This window comes from Mustela nivalis (assembly GCF_964662115.1).
Source record: "Mustela nivalis genome assembly, chromosome: 1".
Lineage (NCBI taxonomy): Eukaryota > Metazoa > Chordata > Mammalia > Carnivora > Mustelidae > Mustela > Mustela nivalis.
The window spans coordinates 103,434,313-103,453,470 of NC_139020.1; the positions used below are offsets into that span (position 1 = coordinate 103,434,313).

The following is a 19,158-nucleotide window of genomic DNA, read 5'->3' on the forward strand; positions in this document are numbered from 1 at the left end:
CTAACATTTTCCAGGAAAACAGTTCTATACACAGCAGGGAAGAGGGAAGAGAGAGAAAATGGGTCTGTGTAATATCCTGAAGAGCCCTGAAACCTAAGAAAAGAAATATGAGGAGAAAAAGAAAAGCACTCCTTTCACCACCTGTCTTACTTTACTCTGGGACTAGTCCCACAATTAAGCAACTGAAATCTAAGTACCTCTACTTCAACTTGTGGAAAGTAAAAGTGAGCAAAAAACTTGACCCAAATGGGGGTCTGCAAAGGCTGCATTTATGGATTCATCTGTACCATACGGTGTGAATCCTTTCCACGCATTAATTAATTCACACAATCCTAGCTGCCAATATTATCTCCTTGAGGAACAGTATCATCACCTCCTCCTACGTAAGTAAACTGACGCACGGAGACATTAAGTAACTTGCCCAAAGTTGCTCACAGACTAGTGAGCAGCAAAGTTGAGATTCCCTGGCTTCTGGGCGCCCTTCAGCACCAAGCAACGCCGTCTTTCCAGAATGGAGAAGGAGGTGAGGAGGAGGAGGAGGAGGAGGAAGCAAAGCAAGATAGAGAAGCCTGCTACCTGGGAACCTGAGGGTGTCTTCACTACCAAAGTTACTGTCATTGAAGCTTACAGCTCACGCCCGGACACTGGAGTCACGTTAGTTAACTGGCCTCCAAGACCTTTTGACAAAACAGCCTCTCGGCCCTCTGGAAGATAAGTTTGCTCTTGTTAACCTGATCCATTCCAACAATGAAAAAGAACTCCAGGTCTCTGAACCGGACACTTGACCGGGGAGAGCGGAACCCAAAAGCGCGTGAGGGCGTCCTGGTTCCATTTCTTTCCACTTGTGTACACTCGGGCAAGTCGCTGAGCCCTCTGGGGCTCACCCGCGCTGGGATCACCAACACACCCACACGGCGAACGCAAGCACTGACCGCAGCAGCTGCGCCGCGTCGCTGTCGCTGTCGCCGCGGTAGTGAGCGAGCGGAGCGTGGATGTGGCCGACCCAGCTCCACCCCCCCCCCCCCCGCCTCAAAAATGGACAAACAGAGGCAGACCGCTGCGCGGTGGATAGGGAAAGGGAGGAACAGGAAGGGCCGGGGGTGAAGACGTCTCCCTCCCGATGCCAAGACTGAAAGCACAACACCCCGAAAGGGGCTGAGGTTGTCCCTCCGTCCTCCCTTAGTCCCGTCCCTCCGTCTCCACCTCGGCCCCCGCGCGCCTCTCGCAGCGTGCAGGAGTCCATTAACCACCACGCCTGCCCCGGGCCCCAGACACAGATCGCCCCTCCACCTCACGTTACCTGGACGGCAGCAGCAGGCCCGGGACTCGCAGCCACCGGCTCCTCTCCGCCGCTACTAGCAGCACCGACACCGCAGAGGCTGCGGCCATGTCCCCACAGGCCAGTCCTCCTCCGACTCTTTGGTACACTGGCTTCTTTGCACTCGCCGCAAGATCTCTCCCCACCGCGCTCCACAAGCCTATTGTCCTCTACGGGCCACCGTCCAGGTCTGAGCCAGGCTCTAGGCCTCTCTAGCGTGGAGGGGGCGACTCCATTAAAACCAATCAAAGAGCAGAGCAGGGCCTCGGGGGCGACGATTGGCTAATCGGCCACGAACCCGCGGGGGTGTGGTCCCTGCCTCCTCCAGCCCCTTTGGGTGTAGCGGCTACGGAACGCGAGGTCCGCCCCTCACCTTCCTTGGCACCCCTGGGTCCTGGGTTGCTATTTCTTCTACTGGGCCGCTGGGTTCCTTCGTCCTCTTCGCGCTTTACCGAGAGCCCGCCTCTTGACCCTTTTCAACCCCGGGAGAAAGCGGTGGAGGCGGAGTCCTGGGGGAAAAGTCAAATAGGAGGAAGAGCGAAACACGTAATTTTTCCAGTGTTCTCGAGAAAGGGGGGAAAAAAAAACCCCTTAGTAAATAACTAAAATAAAAATTTTTTTAAAAGTAAAAATTACCCGAGTTTTTTTTTTTAAAAAGTGTTTTAGTTCAGGGGCGCCTAGGTGGCTCAATGGGTTAACTCTTGATTTTGGCTCAGGTGCAGAGATGGAGCCCAGGGTGGGGCTCTTTCCTCAGCCGGAAGTTTGCTTGAAGTTCTCTCTTCCTTTCCCCCACCCCTCCTGTCGTTCAGAAGCGCTCTCGCTCTAAAATAATAATAGTAAAATAAAAATAAGGAAGGGAAATAGAGGAAGTCAAAACTGAAATTGCAGAATATCTAGAAAATAAAAACACTACATACAAATGCTTATTTGAACACAGTTAAAGCAGGGCATGTAAGCAAATTTATAGTGGAATAATCATCCAACTCAAGGGTTAAAAAAAAACACAAAAATAAACACAAGGAAAGCGAATAAAGAAATAAGTAACAAAAAAGAGGAAATTAATGAATTAAGAAAACATATTAAAGAATAAATCCAGAGGTTTAGAAAAGAAATTAATAATGTAGTTAACTAAATTGATAAAAGTAAATGGAGAAAAATGCACAGTTGCCATGATTTAAAAAGTAAGTGGGAAAAAGTCACAGGTACAGAAAACAAATCATAGATTTGCAGGAGACTAATTTTGCTCAACTTTAAGCAAATAAATTTGAAAACTTGGATGATGTTACAAGAAATGATTCAGTATTCATATAATTGATTAATTAATCTTATTAATAGTTTAAAAGAAAAGATCTTATGTTCATAGATGCTTAACAGGTCATTAGTAAAATTCAACATACATTCTAGATTTAAGACTCAATAATTCAAGAAGTGATATTGGTACAAGTGGCTAGCTCTTTGGGGAATAAAGTTGAATCCTTACTTCTCATACCAAAAATCAAAATAAGTTCTAAAAGAATAAGAGATTAATATAAAAGTTGGAAGCATAAAAGAGGCTAGAAAACACTATGGGGAGAGGGAAGCTTTTTCTAAGCGGAACACAATACTCAAACTATAAATGAAAATTAATCAAATTCAGTTTTTTAAAATCTGCACAGCAAAACATATATAGGAAAAAACAAAGAGTAAACTGGGAATAATTTATAACTCTTATCACAAAAAAGCACTACTTTCCTTAATAAATAAATATCTCCCACAAATCAGTAAGAAAAAAACTGTAATGCAAGAGAAAATTGGGGACTGGTTTCAGATTGCACCTGGGAAGCTTCCAGGAGGGTTATAAACCAACAGGTTGATATGTAAAATATATAAAGAATTCATACAACTCAATAGCAAAAAATAGGGATTCCTGCGTGGCTCAGTCAGTTAAGTGTTTGCTGTTGGCTCAGGTCAGAGTCCTGAGATCAAGTCCCACATGGAGCTTCATGCTCAGCTGGGAGCCTGCTTCTCCTTCTACCTGCTGTTCTCCTTGCTTGTGTTCTCTATCTCTCCTTCTCTCTGACAAATAAATAAATGAAATCTTAAAAAAAATAAAATAAGGGGCGCCTGGGTGGCTCAGTGGATTAAGCCGCTGCCTTCGGCTCAGGTCATGATCTCGGTGTCCAGCGGGAGCCTGCTTCTCTCTCTCTCTCTGCCTGACTCTCCGCCTACTTGTGATTTCTCTCTCTGTCAAATAAATAAATAAAATCTTAAAAAAAATAAAATAAAATAAAATAAAATGAAGTGATGCATGCTGTTCACTAATTGTAAAAAATTAGCAAAAAACAAATAACCCACCTTAAAATGATCAAAGGACCAGAATAGATATTTTTCCAGAGAAGACATACAAATAGCAAACATCTATGTGAAAAGGTACTCAGTATCATTAATCATCAGGGAAATATAAACCAAAACCACGATGAGATGTCACTTCGCACAACTTGGGGTGGCTATTGTCAAAAAGACAAAAGATAACAAATGTTGGTGGGGATGTAGACCGAAGGGAGCACTTGCCACTGTTGGTGGGGATGTAAAATGGACAGCCATTATGGAAAACAGTATGGAGGTGCCTTGGAAAATTCAAAATAGGACTACCATATGAGCTGGCAATCCCACTTCTGAGAATATATCCCAAAAAAAGGAAATCAGTACCTTGTAAAGATATCTCCACTTTCACCTTCATTGTAGCATTATTCACAATAGCCAGGTTGTGGAAACCACATAGGTGTCCATTGACTGGATGAACCAAAAAGATGCAGTGTAAATGTACACAATGGAACAATATTCAGCTATGAGAAAGAAATCCTGCCATCTGGGACAACATGGATGAACCTGGAAAGACATTATGTCAAGTAAACTTAGCCCGATAGAGAAAGACAAACACCATTTTGGAAAAACCTTTCAGCAGTTTCTCATAAATTTAAACATTTAACTAGCTGAAGCCCTGGCAAGTTTTCTGTAAAAGGGAAGATAGTAAATGTTTTAAGTTTTGTGGACCGGTTTCTGTTACAACTATTCAACTCTGCTGTTGTAAAGCAGCCGTAGACAATACATAAACACATGGACATGGCTGTACTCCACAAAACTTTATTTACCAAAGCGGGTGGCCAAACCATGAGCATTAATTTACTGACCTCTGTCCTATTACTATTTTAAAATTGACTTCATTACTTAGTGGATTTGACAGAAGTCAGCTCAACCTGGGCAATTCTGGGTATGTGGTAACAGTATCTTAAAGTCAAGTGTTCCAGGACCCAGTAACATGCCACGAGCTGTATGTTAAAGGACATTTATTCTTCTGCAGCAAATGGCATGGCCTCCAGAGTACTCAGGACCTGTGTTATGATTCTCCCACTGGAGTTTGCCAAAAATTCCATACTGTATGTTTCCCCACCACTGATACCTCCAACATGAGGTCTGCCTGATTGTACAGCTCAAGCAGCAGAGCTGATTGCATTAAAGCCTAGAGTTGTTGTCCTGCCCTCTCCTGCTCTGGCCCCACTGAAAACTGATAGCTTTCTATGTCACCTGGTAAATGGGCCAGAGGAATTTTCCTAGCTGTGTAAAGTTGTCTCTAGACCCTAGAAAGACCTACCTGGTTCTATGGTTTCTTCCTCTCCTCCTCTCCCTCCCCCTCCTCCTCCCCTCCCCCTCCCTCTTCTTCTTCTTTAAAGATTTTTATTTATCTATTTGACAGAGAGAGATCACAAGTAGGCAGAGAGGCAGGCAGAGAGAGAGATGGGGAAGCAAGCTCCCTGCTGAGCAGAAAGCCCGATGCAGGACTCGATTCCAGGACCCTGAGATCATAACCTGAGCCAAAGGCAGAGGCTTAACCCACTGAGCCACCCAGGTGCCCTATGGTTTCTTCTTCATGGAAAGGATGCAAGATGCAAAATATTTGTGTTTTATTTTGCAGGGGGGATATCTGGCATACCTCTGACCCCCTGAGTCCCTAAAAATTTCAATGAATTAGTTAGTCCCTACCTAAATCTTCATCGGGTTTGTCTCCTACTTCCTGTAATACACATGTCTTCCCCGGGCCTCCAACATAAGAATGGCTCTGTGCTTGTCCTGTCAAATTAGCATAATGTCATCAAAGTAATTGTTCGGTGTGATGTCTCTTGGGATATCTGTGTGGTCCAGATCTCTTTGGATTATATTATGACAAAGAGTTAACAAATTCTTGAGGCAAAGTCATCAATTAACATTGTAGACCAATGAGTCAACAACCAGGCCTGGTGAACAAGCAAGTCTGCCTGAACTGCAGCTGGTCAATAGACTGTTAGCACCAGAGGTTGAGGGGCTGCTTTCCTGGAGAGGTACTCTACTTGGGGCAGAGCTGGCAGCAGGCTGGATAGCGTCCTACCATCATTACCCTTTGTATAGTTTCCTGTTAAGCCACTTTTCTTTTTGTGCATACTGGAATTTATTTACCTGAATTGCCCCCCAAAAGTAAACCAGTAATTCAACCTTGACAATGGACCTGGAGTAGCCAGCATCCAAGATGGCCCCCACTGATTTCCACCTCTCCTGGTCTTCACTCCGTAACATACCAGAGATGGTTGGTGTGAATTCAACACAAGTGAATGGTATGTAACTTTTGTGAATAGGTGGTCAGTCTCTCTTGAACCATTCACCTGGGGAAAGTCAGCTGTCATGTTGTGAGCATTCCTGTAGATATGCCACATGATGGGAACTCAGAAGCAGAGCCTTCAGCCCCAGTTGAACTTTCAGATGACAGCTTAACCATAAGAGAACTGTAAGAGAACCTGAACCAGAACCACCCAGCTAAGCTGCTCCAGGATTTCTGACCCCCCAAACCTGTGTGATATAATAAATGTGTGTTCTCTTAGTCTGCTAAGTTTTGGGTTACCTTGTTCCATAGCTATATAGGACTAATACAGCTAATACGGGTCTTCTTATTTATCTCAGCTCCTACCAGAGTGTCTGGCATTTAGTAAGGCCTTAATTGATGTTGGTTGAATGAATAAATAAATAAATGAATGGATAAACGGTGGCAGCAGTCAAGTATACCAGTAATCTAGTCAGTTAGTCTGGTCTAAAAGTTGAGAGATTTAATTTATAAGTTTAATGTGGTTTTCTTCTCAAAAATTCAGATTCTCTCATTAGGTCTTCCTAGCTAGTAGTAAAGTGGCGGTAGAGAACAGAACAAAATAAGTCATAAAACGATGATGTACTGTATTGATTCAAGCAAGAACCTCTACTACGATAGTAAACAAAAATCAAATTATAAGACAGGAATGACATATATTCACCTCCAAATAAAGTTTTTATTGCAAAAACTTCTAATACAATTCAATACTCTATTAACACTAAACCGAGAATCTTGCCAACCCTATTGACTCATAAGAGAACAAGTCAAGAAAGTCAACATGTCTTCTAGGGTGACCTGAATTATTCCTTTCCTAAAGAATCCTAGGGTTATGTGGTCTTTTCTGTTAGTAGACTTAGCTCCTTTCTTTAATTGTAAAAACAAGCAGGAATTCAATTCTTGGCAGGTTGCGCTACTGAATAAAGTGAATTAGAATAGAAAATGTGGCTGTAATAGTGCAGAAGAAGCAATTTACCACAAGAGGGGGATCTATGGTCAAGAAAGAAAAGGTGGTTGGTGGTTAGATTTCTCTATTTTCAAAGAAATAAAAAATGACTTAAGAAGTTTCCTCCATTCCTTTATCTCTAGAGCCACAGTGGCACAATCCTATACAGATAAGAAACCCGAGTTTTTCATTCAGAGTCCCCCAGTCCCCTGTCAAGGAGGTAGAGAACTTTGTTGAAGATCAGCTATTTCATTACCTATCAAGTCCTCATTTCGTGTCTCCTAATCTCTCATAACTCTGGAGAAATTAATTTTCTCTGTGAAAAAGGAACGTGTGCTGGTGTGAGGCTTCAGGTAGCAGTCAGTGTCAATGGTGTAATGAAAAGTCCAGAGATCTTACCACAGACCAGCTGGCACTCAAATTCTGCATCTGCCACTTGTGAGCTGGTGACATGGAGGCGATTAATTCCCTGACGTTTGAGTTTACTCATCTAGAAGTTGTGAGAATTAAATGGGCTGTATCTAAACTTAGCCTAGTATCTGGCATAGATGCATTAAAAAATTAAGGGCTATTGTTTCTGGCTTATTAGTGAATTCTGTTGTCCATAGCCACCGAGTTCTGTGTCTCTAGTGATTCTGAAGGAGGAGTCATCAAGATTATAAGTTGATTTGTTTGTTCTTCTTGTTAGTTTCACATCAAACCTAGACAACCTGTGATATGGTAGTTTTTTTCATGATTTTTAAAAAATTAATGTGGAAAGGAGGCAAGCAGGTCATCAGATATATGTGTATCATATAAAACATGGAGAGTAAAAACACTAGAAGTCCATTTCATAGGTAAAGTAGAGGCATTTTTTTTAAATGGGAAAGATGAAGGATAAAATAAAATCCCCAATGTGCACAGGTAGCTTTAATTACAATTGACATTTTAGTTTATAATTTGGAAGCATATACCACTTTGCATACATTATGTTAATTTAACATATCTCAAATGTTGACTTAGCAATGGTTAAAATATTTTCCAGAAGTTGGAAAATACTCTGAAACAACTCACTAGATCTTTCATAAAATGAACAAACATTCTGCAGAAATTGATTAGCTGCTTGGACTTCAATCAGAATTTGCTGCTTGGGTTTGTGAAAGATGGTGGTTTACATTGTTGGAAGCACTAATTCTAAGGAAATATTCTGGAAATATCCCCAATATCCTGGAACCGATGAAAGAATTCTCTAAACGCCATTACATTCTTTCCCCCTGGGCACCAATTAGATTCTCTGGTATCCAGATGATTCACGTCTTAGGCGGATTCCATAGACAATCAAACCCACAGCGCAGAGACCAAGTACAATGGCCCCAATCACAGGAAGCACAATTGTGTAGTCAGACGAACACTCATCCACTAAGAGAGAGAGAGAAAAAAAAATACAAGATAGCAGGTAAGGTTTAGTGAGGACAGACCAGAAAGCGGGCTAGAGTAGGAAGGATATGAACTTTAGAGTCAAATCCTAACCTGACTTTTTTTTTTTTTTAATTTAAGTATAGTTGACGCACAACGGGGCTTGACTCGACTTTTAATTCCACCACTAACTATGTGAACTGGGATGAGTTATCAAACCTTGCAATTTCCTCATTTTATATATATATGTATATATACATATATATACACAAATATATACTGTATACAATATATATTGTATATATATTTGTATATACTGTATACAAATATATATTATATATACAAATATATATACAAATAATATATAAAATTGTTGAAGGATTAAATAAGACACATTTATCTTCTCAGCAATTATTCAATATTTAATAATCGTTAGACCCATTTTCTTCCAGGTGTGCTCTCTGCAAAGTAGAATGTATTTACATAAAATAGACTTTTGTTAGATTACACATGATCTCTTGAAAACATGTGATATTTATCCATGCTTTCAAAAATGTAAAACATTTTTGCTACACTTAATGTTCTTTTTATTGCATTTAATGAGCTAAAAACATTAGAAAACAGACCTAAATATTCATAAGAGCTTAAAAATGAGAGTTTTTAAATTTGTCAAAAATTTTTTCTTTATTTCATTGGAGAGTGCTTATTCAGTTCATTTAAAATGTAATCAGTCTCCCTTTGGAGAAAGATGGAGAGCCCCGAGGAAAAGAGGGAATGTCATTGAACATACATAAGTAGAAAACTATATCTATATCTTATTCAAGGATATATAAGAGCCAGTAGATGAATGGATAAGGAAGATGTGGTATGCACACACAATGGAATATTATGCAGCCACGAAAGGGTGAGATCTTGCTATTTGCAACAACATGGATGGACCTGGAGGGTATTATGCTCAGTGAAATAAGTCAGACTGAGAAAGACAAGTACCACGTGATTTCCATTCATATGTGGAATCTAGAAAACAAAACAAATGAATAAACAAACAAAACAAAATCAGACCTATAAATACAGAGAACAAACTGTTGGTTGCCAGAGGGAAGGAGGCTGAGGGGATGGGCAGAGTAGGTGAAGGGGAATGGGAGATACAGGCTTCAATTATGGCATGAATGAGTCACAGGAATGAAAGGCACAGCATAGGGGGTAGAGTCAATAATATTGTAATGGCATGCATAGTGACAGACAGTAGCTACACTTGTGAGCATAGCATAACCCATAGAGAAGTTGAATCACTATGTTGTACACCTGAAACTACTATAATACTGTGCATCAAAAAAGAAAGATCTCCAGTATATGTTAAGGGGGGGAAAGCAATGCATGGAAAAATGAATATAGTACTATAGTGCTTTGTGTAAATAAAGAAGAAATGAAGATATATTTGCTTGCATTTACCTAAAGAAAACTTGGAAGGATAAGAATGCATGATAAACTAATAAAAGTAATTGCGTATGGGTGGCTAAGGGGAGAATAGGATGGAAAAATAAGGTGGGGGCAAGGATTTGTAAGGTAAAACTTCCTATCATCTTTGTTTTAAACCACATGCAAAGAAAATTTTTGGTCAAAATTTCAAATATTAGAATAATATCCTAGAAGAAAAAGAAAGGGACAGATAGATAATATATATCCACGAGATCCTTGCATGAACCAATATAAAAATGAATCAAGGATCAATTCTCACCTGAGGTCAGAGAAAAAAGAATCAGAAGGGGTGAGGGTAGAGTGAATGATAGAGATTCCAGGAAACAACAAATCTCTACAAGACAGGAACTATGCTTGTCCTACACTTTTGACATGGCAGTGGAAATACTTACATAATTATAATAATATATACCTTATTAATTTGGCAAAAAACAATGACATAATCATAAAGTAATGGTGTAAGAGTATGAAATCATTATCTGCCATAATAAGTAGTTTAAAGCTAATAAATTAAGAAATAAGAAAGCTTTTTAACATTTTAAAAAAGAATTACCAAAGTAGTTTCAATAAGAAATTATTAAAATTAGTTAAAAGCACTTTGTCTCTTAGAGGAAAGACAGGGAAATGTTGCTTTTCATAAGTCTTTTTAGAGTACACAATTTTGTTATATATATATATTTCTGTATATGTATCTAAAGTCAAAGATTTATTTATTTTAGAGAGAGAAAGAGCAGGCACACATGAGGTGGGGGAAGGGCAAAGGAAGAGAGAATCTCAAGCGGACTTCCCGCTGAGTGCAGAGCCCCACACAGGGCTTGATTCCAGGACCCTGAGATTATGACCTGAGTTAAACACTTAACTGACTGAGACACCCAGGCAACCCTGTTACATATATGTGTGTTTCTTAGATAGAAAAGAACATTGACAAATTAAGAAGTTAATTTGATTAAAATGATTTGGAAAAAAATACAAAAAAAATGTATTACACATACCCTAAAGTAATTCCACCACTAGAAACTTATACTAACAATATATTCATGTGAATATACAAAGACATGTTACAACAATCTCATTTTATGAAAACAAAGTGGATAATCTAGATATCCATCCAAAATTTAAAATGTCATATCCATACAATACAATACAATGTAGCCACACGAAGAATGTGGTAGATCTCAGTGAGCTGACAGAGAGGTCCCCTAAGATCTGCAGAGGGTTGCATGGTACAAACAAATGTTCCCGTGTACCTGAAGTGAAAAGATAAGCAAGATCCTGGGGAAGGACTAGGATGAGAGTAGAGAGAGCAACTTTATTTTTTTTAAGATTTTATTTTGGAGCTCCTGGGTGGCTCAGTAGGTTAAGAGTCTGCCTTTGGCTCAGGTCATGAACTCAGGGTCCTGGGATTGAGCCCCACATCCAGCTCCCCACTCAGTGGTGACTCTGCTTCTCTCTCCCTTTGCGCCTTTTCTCCCTGGCTCTTGTGTGCTCTCTCTCCCTCTCAAATAAATTTTAAAAAATCTTTTTTTTTTTAAGATTAATTAATTTATTTATTTGACAGACAGAGATCACAAGTAGGCAGAAAGGCAGGCAGAGAGAGAGGGGGAAGCAGGCTCCCTGCTGAGCAGAGAGCCTGATGCAGGACCCTGAGATCATGACCTGAGCTGAAGGCAGCAGCTTAACCCACTGAGCCACCCAGGCGCCCCCAAAAATCTTATTTTTAAAAAAGATTTTATTTATTTATTTGAGAGGGAAAGAGAGTATGAGCAGGGTCAAGGAGCAGAGGGAAAAGGAGAAGCAGACTCCCCACTGAGCAGGGAGCCGGATGTAGGACTTGATCCCCAGACCCGGGGATCATGACCTGAGCCAAAGGTAGACGTTTAAAGGACTGAGCTACCCAGGCACCCCGAGAGCAACTTTTACTCTCCATATAGTTTTATACTATTTAATGTCACATCGCTGAAATGCTTTTAAAATTCAGAAAAGTACACAAAGAAAATAATTATCTGATCACCACAGTCCTTCCACTTGAATGAATCACTGCAAACCTTTGAAGGCATTTGCTTCCTCTGTACATATCTGAGTGTGTGTGTGCGTGCTGTATGTTTAAACAAACATCATTATATATTTTTAAAATGGTATTTTCTCGTTATAAATAATTGAGATGATTTACGAAAGCTCAAAAAAAGGTAAAAACTGTAGGAGAGGAAGAAATTTCTTCTTTCCTCCAAGATTCTTCCAATTGGTTTAAGAATTACAGATTAATAGGAGAAAAAAAAAAACCCTTAATTTTATTATGTGTGCACAGAGGGCCAATAATGAAACTGACACCCAAAGAAATGACCAAGACAGGCAGTTTTGATACATTTTAGACAAAGAGATAATATACTTGGGAGGAATTGACAGGATAAAGAAAACAGATGTTTGGAAGGTTCAATTAGTAAGGAATTCTAAGTGGAATTTGGGCTGAGACGGTATATTAGTAAAAAGTAACAGGGTTTGTTTCTATAGCTTTCGTGGCTTTCGAGTTCCTTTCTCAGGCGATAAGAATGTCCTTTTATTTCTTAGTACAGGGATGGTATCTTTCACAAGGGACATTAATTTTCTGCTTTCAGGGTGACAGAGGATCTATGGATGTCCTTGTTTCCCAAGTAACTTCAATGCAAAATAATCAATATGCCTTTGTGGAACATTTTGGGCAACCTTCCCCTGGACCCCTGACAAAACCAATCACCTGAAAACTACCCACCCAGAAATTATCTTTGCTAAAACATGAACCAATATAACTTCAGACATCTTTCTCTACACCTACAAGGATGGATGGGTAGAAAAATAAGTACAAGTACTTGTATTAATATAGGATCATGCAAGTGCTATTTTACCAAAATTGTTGATTTTCATTTATTTGATTTCATAGAAGAAAAAAAAAAAGCTAAAACAAAACTGGGACAGTTACTGAACTTCAAATTAATGTATCTTTGTTTCAGAAAGTATTGTTTCATAAAAGATCCCTTTAAGGTTCAAAAAAGAGATTATAAATATACACTAAAGGATTGTGAAATGAATTAAGAGGGTTATGAAATAAATGACAGGACATTATATGTTTTCTAAATCCTGTGTTTCCAATTTAGACATTATCTATTGATAGTGTTTTCAAAGATGAGCACAGGCAGATTCCCTTCTATTCCCTTCCTCCCAATTCAAACTTTGAATAGATATATTATTTTTTCAATCATTGTTTGGGTTTATATTATTTCAATTCTATTTGATAACTATCATTCCTATGGTTTAAAAATTTGTTTCAAATATATAGCACATTCACAATTCAAAGTCAAAATATTACAAAATGCTGTACATTGAGAAGTTCCACTTTCACCCTTTCCCATCTCAGTTCCCCCTGCTGTAACCATTTGGCTTTTTAATTTTTTTTTTAATTTATTTGACAGAGATCACAAGTAGGCAGAGAGAGGGGTGGGGAGGCAGGCTCCCTGCTGAGCAGAAAGCCTGATGCGGGGCTGGATTATGACCTGAGCTGGGATTATGACCTGAGCTGAAGGCAGATGCTTTAACCCACTGAGCTACCCAGGCACCCCAACCATTTGGCTTTTTATATACATTTCCAATCTCTCAGATATAAGCAAAAATCAAAGTATATTTTTTCCTCCCTTTCTCTCTCTTTTTAAAGATTTTTATTTACTCCTTTGATGGAGAGACAGCGAGAGAGGGAACACAAGCAGGGGGAGTAGAAGGAGAAGCAGGCTTCCTGCAGACCAGGGAGACCGATGTGAGGCTTGATCCTAGGAATCATGACCTGAGAAAAAGGCAGATGCTTAACAACAGTGCCATCCAGGAACCCCCTCCTTTTCTCACTATTATTGTACATTATGCTTTTTTTCATTTAACAATACATTTTGAAGATTTTTATTTTGCGGGGGGGAGAGAGAGAGTACAAGTGGAGGAAGGGACAGAAGGGGAGGAAAAGGGAGAGAGACAGAATCTTGAAAAGAGTCTGCACTGAGGGCAGATGCCTAATTTGTTCACTTGTAGGAGTGTAATCTCCCGTTCACCTCACTCTTTCATTATAACCATCACCATTACCCATTTCCAGAATATTTTTCATCTTGCAAAACTTAAACTCTACAGTCATATTTTGATCTAATGTAAGTCTTATGTTATTTTGCTGCAGTAATTTTGCATAGTGGTCATAGGGCTTGTTTTTATCTTGCATATTCCTTTTTTTTTTTTTAAGATTTTTTAATTTTTAAGAAATCTCTACAACCAACATGGGACTCTAACTTACAAACCCCAGATCAAGAGTTCCCAGCTCCACTGACTGTCCAGCCAGGCAGTCTTTTTCTGCTCATCCTTGAGCATCTCATCCAGGACATTGCGTTACCTTTAATATCATTCGGGTAAATGAGGGCTTTTCTTCCCACTGTGTCTGAGATCAGTTAATGTTTCCCATTGAGCTATCTATTTGGAGTCTATCTTCTTTTCTGTACCTTGGGACTTAGCCACATCCTGGGGATATCCAGTGATCTGGGGTTGGCTCCCCAGTTCACTTCCATCAGTCTCTGTGTTTACTCTGCCTCCTCTTCCCAATAGCCATTTTCACTACTCCTAGATGAGAAGAGATGTAATAACCAGTCTTTTTCTCTCCAGTTTTAGGAATGGTAGTTAAGTGTTCAAGAGATTTTTTTCTCTCATCATATGGCTTCCTGGTGAGCATACTGGGGGGACAGGTGCCCAGAGCCCAGCTCTGCTGTCCTCTCAACTGTTCTTCTGAATCTTTTTTCTTTTTTGTTCACCAGTTTTAAAAGTTTATTGCATTAGATTATATCTTGACTGCCACTGATGATTTTAAACACCCCCCCCCAATCTATTAGATAATGAGGAAGGAAATTCTGTGAGGGAAATTCTAGTCACAATTTTAGCTCTGCTTTTTCTTTTCATATATTTCTGTAATAAAATCTTTAAACCATCTACATGTATTTATTTTGTTTCCACTTTTTCTTAAAAATTAAGAATCAGTACTGCAGAATAAATTATAACCATTTTAAACAGTTTATGAGGCAAAAGCGAAATTCAGGCATACATTTATACACATTTGTTAAGCAATGTCTTGTCTGTTTTGTAATTCATGTGTAATTCTTTAATCACCATGTATTTGTGAAAACCTAAAAACAATAAAAATTCTCAACAACACAATAGTTAAGTAAATTATTATAGAATGTTGATAGCGTATTCATAGCAGCTGTAAGACACTTTGCACCTTTAATAGCACAGAGAAATGCTTACGATGCACACGTAACAAAGGATTCCAAATTGTGTACTCTGTATGCTCCAGTTTATAAAACAATATTCATGCCAGGGAAACACATCAAAATTAACAATGGATAGGTTATCTCTAGCTGGGTGAAGGTTTCTATTATCCCTAGGTGCGTTGTACTGGGAAGGGTGAATTCAGGATTCTCTACCCTCCACATAAGAGAAAAATGGAGTTGAAACCTTCGGGACGGGCAAGCAGCAGGTGCGCTAAAGGTAAGGGACAAGCACGGCCACTGGAAAGGCGCACAGAGCAACCTGCTGCTCCCGCCCAGCTAGGGCTTCGGTCAGGGGGATCCCAGAAAGAGACCAGCTACGCTCTGCAATAAGTCTGGGACCCCTGGAACTAGAGCTATGAGAGTAGGATTCGGGGGCAGCACCAGAGGAACCCAGGGGCAGGGAGGCTACTTGTTGCAGTTGCAATCTGGAACCCTCCCCAGAAATCACTACAGAAAGTGGGCAGAACTGCAGGGCAGGAACGCACTGGGATGTATTTACTAGTCTTCCAAATGAAACTTTTGCTCTTTTTTGCTTACTAGAATATTAATTCATTGATAACAGGACTCCAAACAGCAGCTGTCACCCCAAAGAACTCACTGAAGATGGTAGAAAGGAAAATTGAATTTATGTGAGCTGCCTTATCCCTCTCTTCTTGATTTTAACTCTACTTCCCTTCCCATGGACATTTCCATACACTCAAAGAGTAACCTTCTTTTAGTCATTCTACAGGCTGGTCAGTGGCACGAGGAATAAGCAACTCGTGCTCCTGGTATAGAAGCTCTTGAGCACACTTGAGACAGAACTGGAAAGGAGAGTGGGGAGCCGGGTATCTGTGGATGGCTTCGGGAGGGACCTGTTGGAGGTCCTGCTGGAGATGGAGATCGCATCTCTCCAAAAGCAAGCCCTTCCTGGTAAGCTTGAGTCACTCTGGGAAACACCAGGTCCTTGCACAGCCCAGATTTTCCTCAACACCTCCTGTTGTAAGGAGGAAACAGGAATGTCCTAACACTCCAAATGTCCTAGGGGCTCTTAAAGCTCTCTTGAAGCTGCTGTGTGCCCTCCCTACCCCCTCACTTCTGAGAAAGTGGAGAGAGCTAGAATCCTTCCAGAGAAAGACAGAACATGCCCTAGATAAGCAGAGGTTATGAGCTGTTGCCAAGGTTCATAAACTTCCTGTTAAAAACAATGAATGGTTCCTCTGGCAAATAAAGAAAAAGAAGAACACTTCTGTTAGTAAAAGCAATTAAAAACACCCAGAAGCCCATTACTCTCCCTTTTTTTGGAAATAAAAACCTCAATTCTCCTATTTACTTTTTTTTTTTTTTTTTTAAATGTAGGCTCTGTGCCCAAGAGGGAGCCCAAGGCCAGGCTTGAACTCAGGACCCTGAGATCAAGATCGGAGGGGAGATCTAGAGTCACAGGCTCAACAGACTGAGCAACCCAGGTGCCTCCTCAATTCTCCTCTTTAAACAATGTAATAGAAAATCATGAATAACATTCCAAGCCATATTTGATAGAATTTTTCCTCCATATATCAATCTCTCCCAATCAGGAATCTTGTGGTTTATGATTTTTTTTTTTTTTTTGTAAATGTTTGCTTAAGAGGAAAGTGGGTAATACTCTGGGATAGATCTACCTATTCTCTTTGCAATTCCTGATTGTTTTGATGCTTGCCTACATCCCTTCCCCACAATGGCCCAAATTAACAAATTTGCAAGGATAGACTAAGGATCAAAGAAAAACAGAGACAAAGCAGAAAAAAAAATGTGAAGGAGACAGACAATAAATAAAGGTGAAGAAATCAGAGAACTAAAATTTATGCAGCCTCTTTTGTTTGCCAAGATCTGTGGTGGATGCTTTACATTAAAAAAAATTTTTTTTAAATGAAATGTTGGGAAGTTATCTATATTTTTTTACTAGTATTATATTATAATAGCATATAATGTCTTAAAAACAGTAGTCTATTACCACCATTCTGTAATTCAAGTAAACCAGGAATTATGCAAAATCCGGGAGTTTAAAATCACTTTAGAATCTATTTTGAAATGAATTTTTTTATAACTATAATTGAGACTCTTAAAAATGTATAAGAAAAATCGGTGCAGTTTGAAAACGTCTTTCTTATCATTCTCTGGGTATTTGCTTTCTGTTTCTCCCAAGCACCTTCTTCATGTCCCTGCCTCTTGTCCCTAATTCTCCAAGCCAGCCCTGTATTATCAGGTGTGGAGGGTGGAATTCAAGCCCATATGGCACAGCTTCCCTGTGCCAACAAGAGAAAGTGGATGGAGGCTACCTTTTAGGTAGCCTTTCAATGGCCCTGCAGCGGAAAACCAGGTTTCCTAATCAGATTGGGAGGGTGGGATAGGCAAGTAGAAAAATTGATCCCTTCACTTCAGGCTGAATATGAAGTCAGAATACCCAAGGCCTTAACCTTGCACATTTTGAAGAAGGTGGGGCTTTACATGCGTTCATATCCTCTACTGGGCCTCTTGCTGGCCACGAGACATGCTGTTAGCAAAACGACAAGCAGTACTGCGATACTCAGGCCCACGGCCACAGGGTTTTCTCTCCTGTTTCTGTCAGTGAAGCATTCATCCGCTGCAATTGAAGTCAGAGTAACAGGTGTTACAGGCTGGCCGCAATGCTGGAAAGTGATACTGTCCCTGCCTGCCTCAGCCATGCAGAGAGGGGAAAGGCGGAGCTTCCGGGCTTCCCACCAGCTGCCTCAGACAGGTAAGTGAAAACGAGGAGGGAAAGGTCAATGCGATGATCAGAAGTGTGCAGTGGTTATGATCACTTAAATGCAGATACCCTGACCCCACACCCAGGAAATTATGATTCAGTGCATTGGAGGTGGGGCCCAGGTGATTCTCTTGCCGTTAGGAGGCAGATCCAACTTTGGGAAATGTCAGTTTGGTCCAGAGAGTCAGGATCAGACCTGTAACCCTGGGTAAGTTCTGAGGCCAAGTTTTCCCACCTCTGGCAACAGAGACCTGCCCCAAATCGCATGGCCAAGGTTTTCTATCCAGACTCTGCTTCTTAAAGGTTGCTGGTGGACAGCCTGGGGCTCCAGGTACTGGAGAAACCTCTTACAGGCTCTGGGATTTTAGCTCTCTAAAATGGATTGAGAATGTGGGAGGTTGAGAGTTATATGAAAGAGGGAGGAAGGGCAGGAAAAAATGAAAAGATAAATTTTCTATATCTCCTTGGGGACACTGCTAGGAGACGCCAGGTGTATGTTGCCGAAAGGTTTTATTTCTCACCTCTGTCACTACTCGATTTCCCACCTGCTTACTTCCTGTTTCACAGAGGTTTGGAGGGGGAGGAAGAGCAAGTGTGTACCTTATTTTTTAAGACCACATGATGAATTACAGAGGCTTTTCAAACCTTCATCATGAATTTGTAAGTTTTCCCAAATTGGAAGTTTTGAGACGAGATGATAAAGTGCCACACTTTGTAGGGCCACACCTACTAAGAAATTTTAATATTTTTATCTTAGCACTGTGGTAAGGGTCCAAAACGGTGGCAGAGGTTTGAGGACTCCAGACAAAACCAGAAATCAGGGGATCCAAGGCCAGCAACACTTTAATCCTTCCTCTGCTCAATGCCTCCCAGCAAGTGTATCAGAAGGTTTTTGTCGACACCTTCAAGTTTATAATGGAACACTAAGAGAAGTTGGATTCACATTCCAGAAATCTAATTTACAGCTAAACTTCTAACTAAATCTATTTATGAGAATTGAGAGGTACTCATAATGTTCTTAGTTATTATGAGAGGAATGTTTCAGAAACTGAAATTCAATTCCTGGACATATGTAGCAATCTTGTAACCTATTTTCCCAGAAGGGAAAAAAATTCTTTTTCAGGAAGTCTCCCTTATCTGTCCCTGGCCTTCTGCCTAGGACCTGCTTCTCTCTGTGGTGGTTAGAACTCAAAGCAGAAGTTGCAAGGAAACTAACACCAACTATAAGGAAGCTCTAGCCAGGGGAATTAAGCTCATAATTGAGAAGAGGGGGCCTAACATTATTATTGCAACTTTCTTTTTTCCCTC

At 40.3% G+C, this 19,158-nt stretch overlaps 2 protein-coding genes across 11 annotated transcripts in view; both read right to left on the bottom strand.

Annotated features, from left to right (window-relative positions):
* The window catches only part of MCCC1 (methylcrotonyl-CoA carboxylase subunit 1), a 59,050-nt gene extending 54,864 nt beyond the window's left edge, over positions 1 to 4,186 (bottom strand). Inside the window, exons 1-6 of one of the 8 annotated variants that reach the window (XM_082692361.1) lie at positions 4,007 to 4,186; positions 3,653 to 3,804; positions 3,333 to 3,373; positions 1,955 to 2,140; positions 1,692 to 1,827; positions 1,301 to 1,530 (exon numbers count right to left, since the gene is read on the bottom strand). In XM_082692361.1, coding sequence (XP_082548487.1) covers positions 1,301 to 1,389 — 89 coding nt within the window. In that variant the 5' untranslated portion in view covers positions 1,390 to 1,530; positions 1,692 to 1,827; positions 1,955 to 2,140; ... (1 more) ...; positions 3,653 to 3,804; positions 4,007 to 4,186. Of the gene's footprint in view, positions 1 to 1,300; positions 1,828 to 1,954; positions 2,141 to 3,198; positions 3,374 to 3,652; positions 3,805 to 4,006 lie in introns of all 8 variants that reach the window. The other 7 variants (XM_082692360.1, XM_082692358.1, XM_082692356.1 and 4 more) reach the window with 7 other exon arrangements.
* A 2,439-nt stretch (positions 4,187 to 6,625) lies between these two features.
* LAMP3 (lysosomal associated membrane protein 3) overlaps positions 6,626 to 19,158 on the bottom strand; it is a 35,066-nt gene continuing 22,533 nt past the window's right edge. The window contains exons 6-7 of one of the 3 annotated variants that reach the window (XM_082692756.1): positions 17,540 to 17,706; positions 6,626 to 8,310 (exon numbers count right to left, since the gene is read on the bottom strand). In XM_082692756.1, the coding sequence (XP_082548882.1) occupies positions 17,567 to 17,706 (140 nt within the window). In that variant the 3' untranslated portion in view covers positions 6,626 to 8,310; positions 17,540 to 17,566. Of the gene's footprint in view, positions 8,311 to 14,824; positions 17,707 to 19,158 lie in introns of those variants that run through there. The other 2 variants (XM_082692757.1, XM_082692755.1) reach the window with 2 other exon arrangements.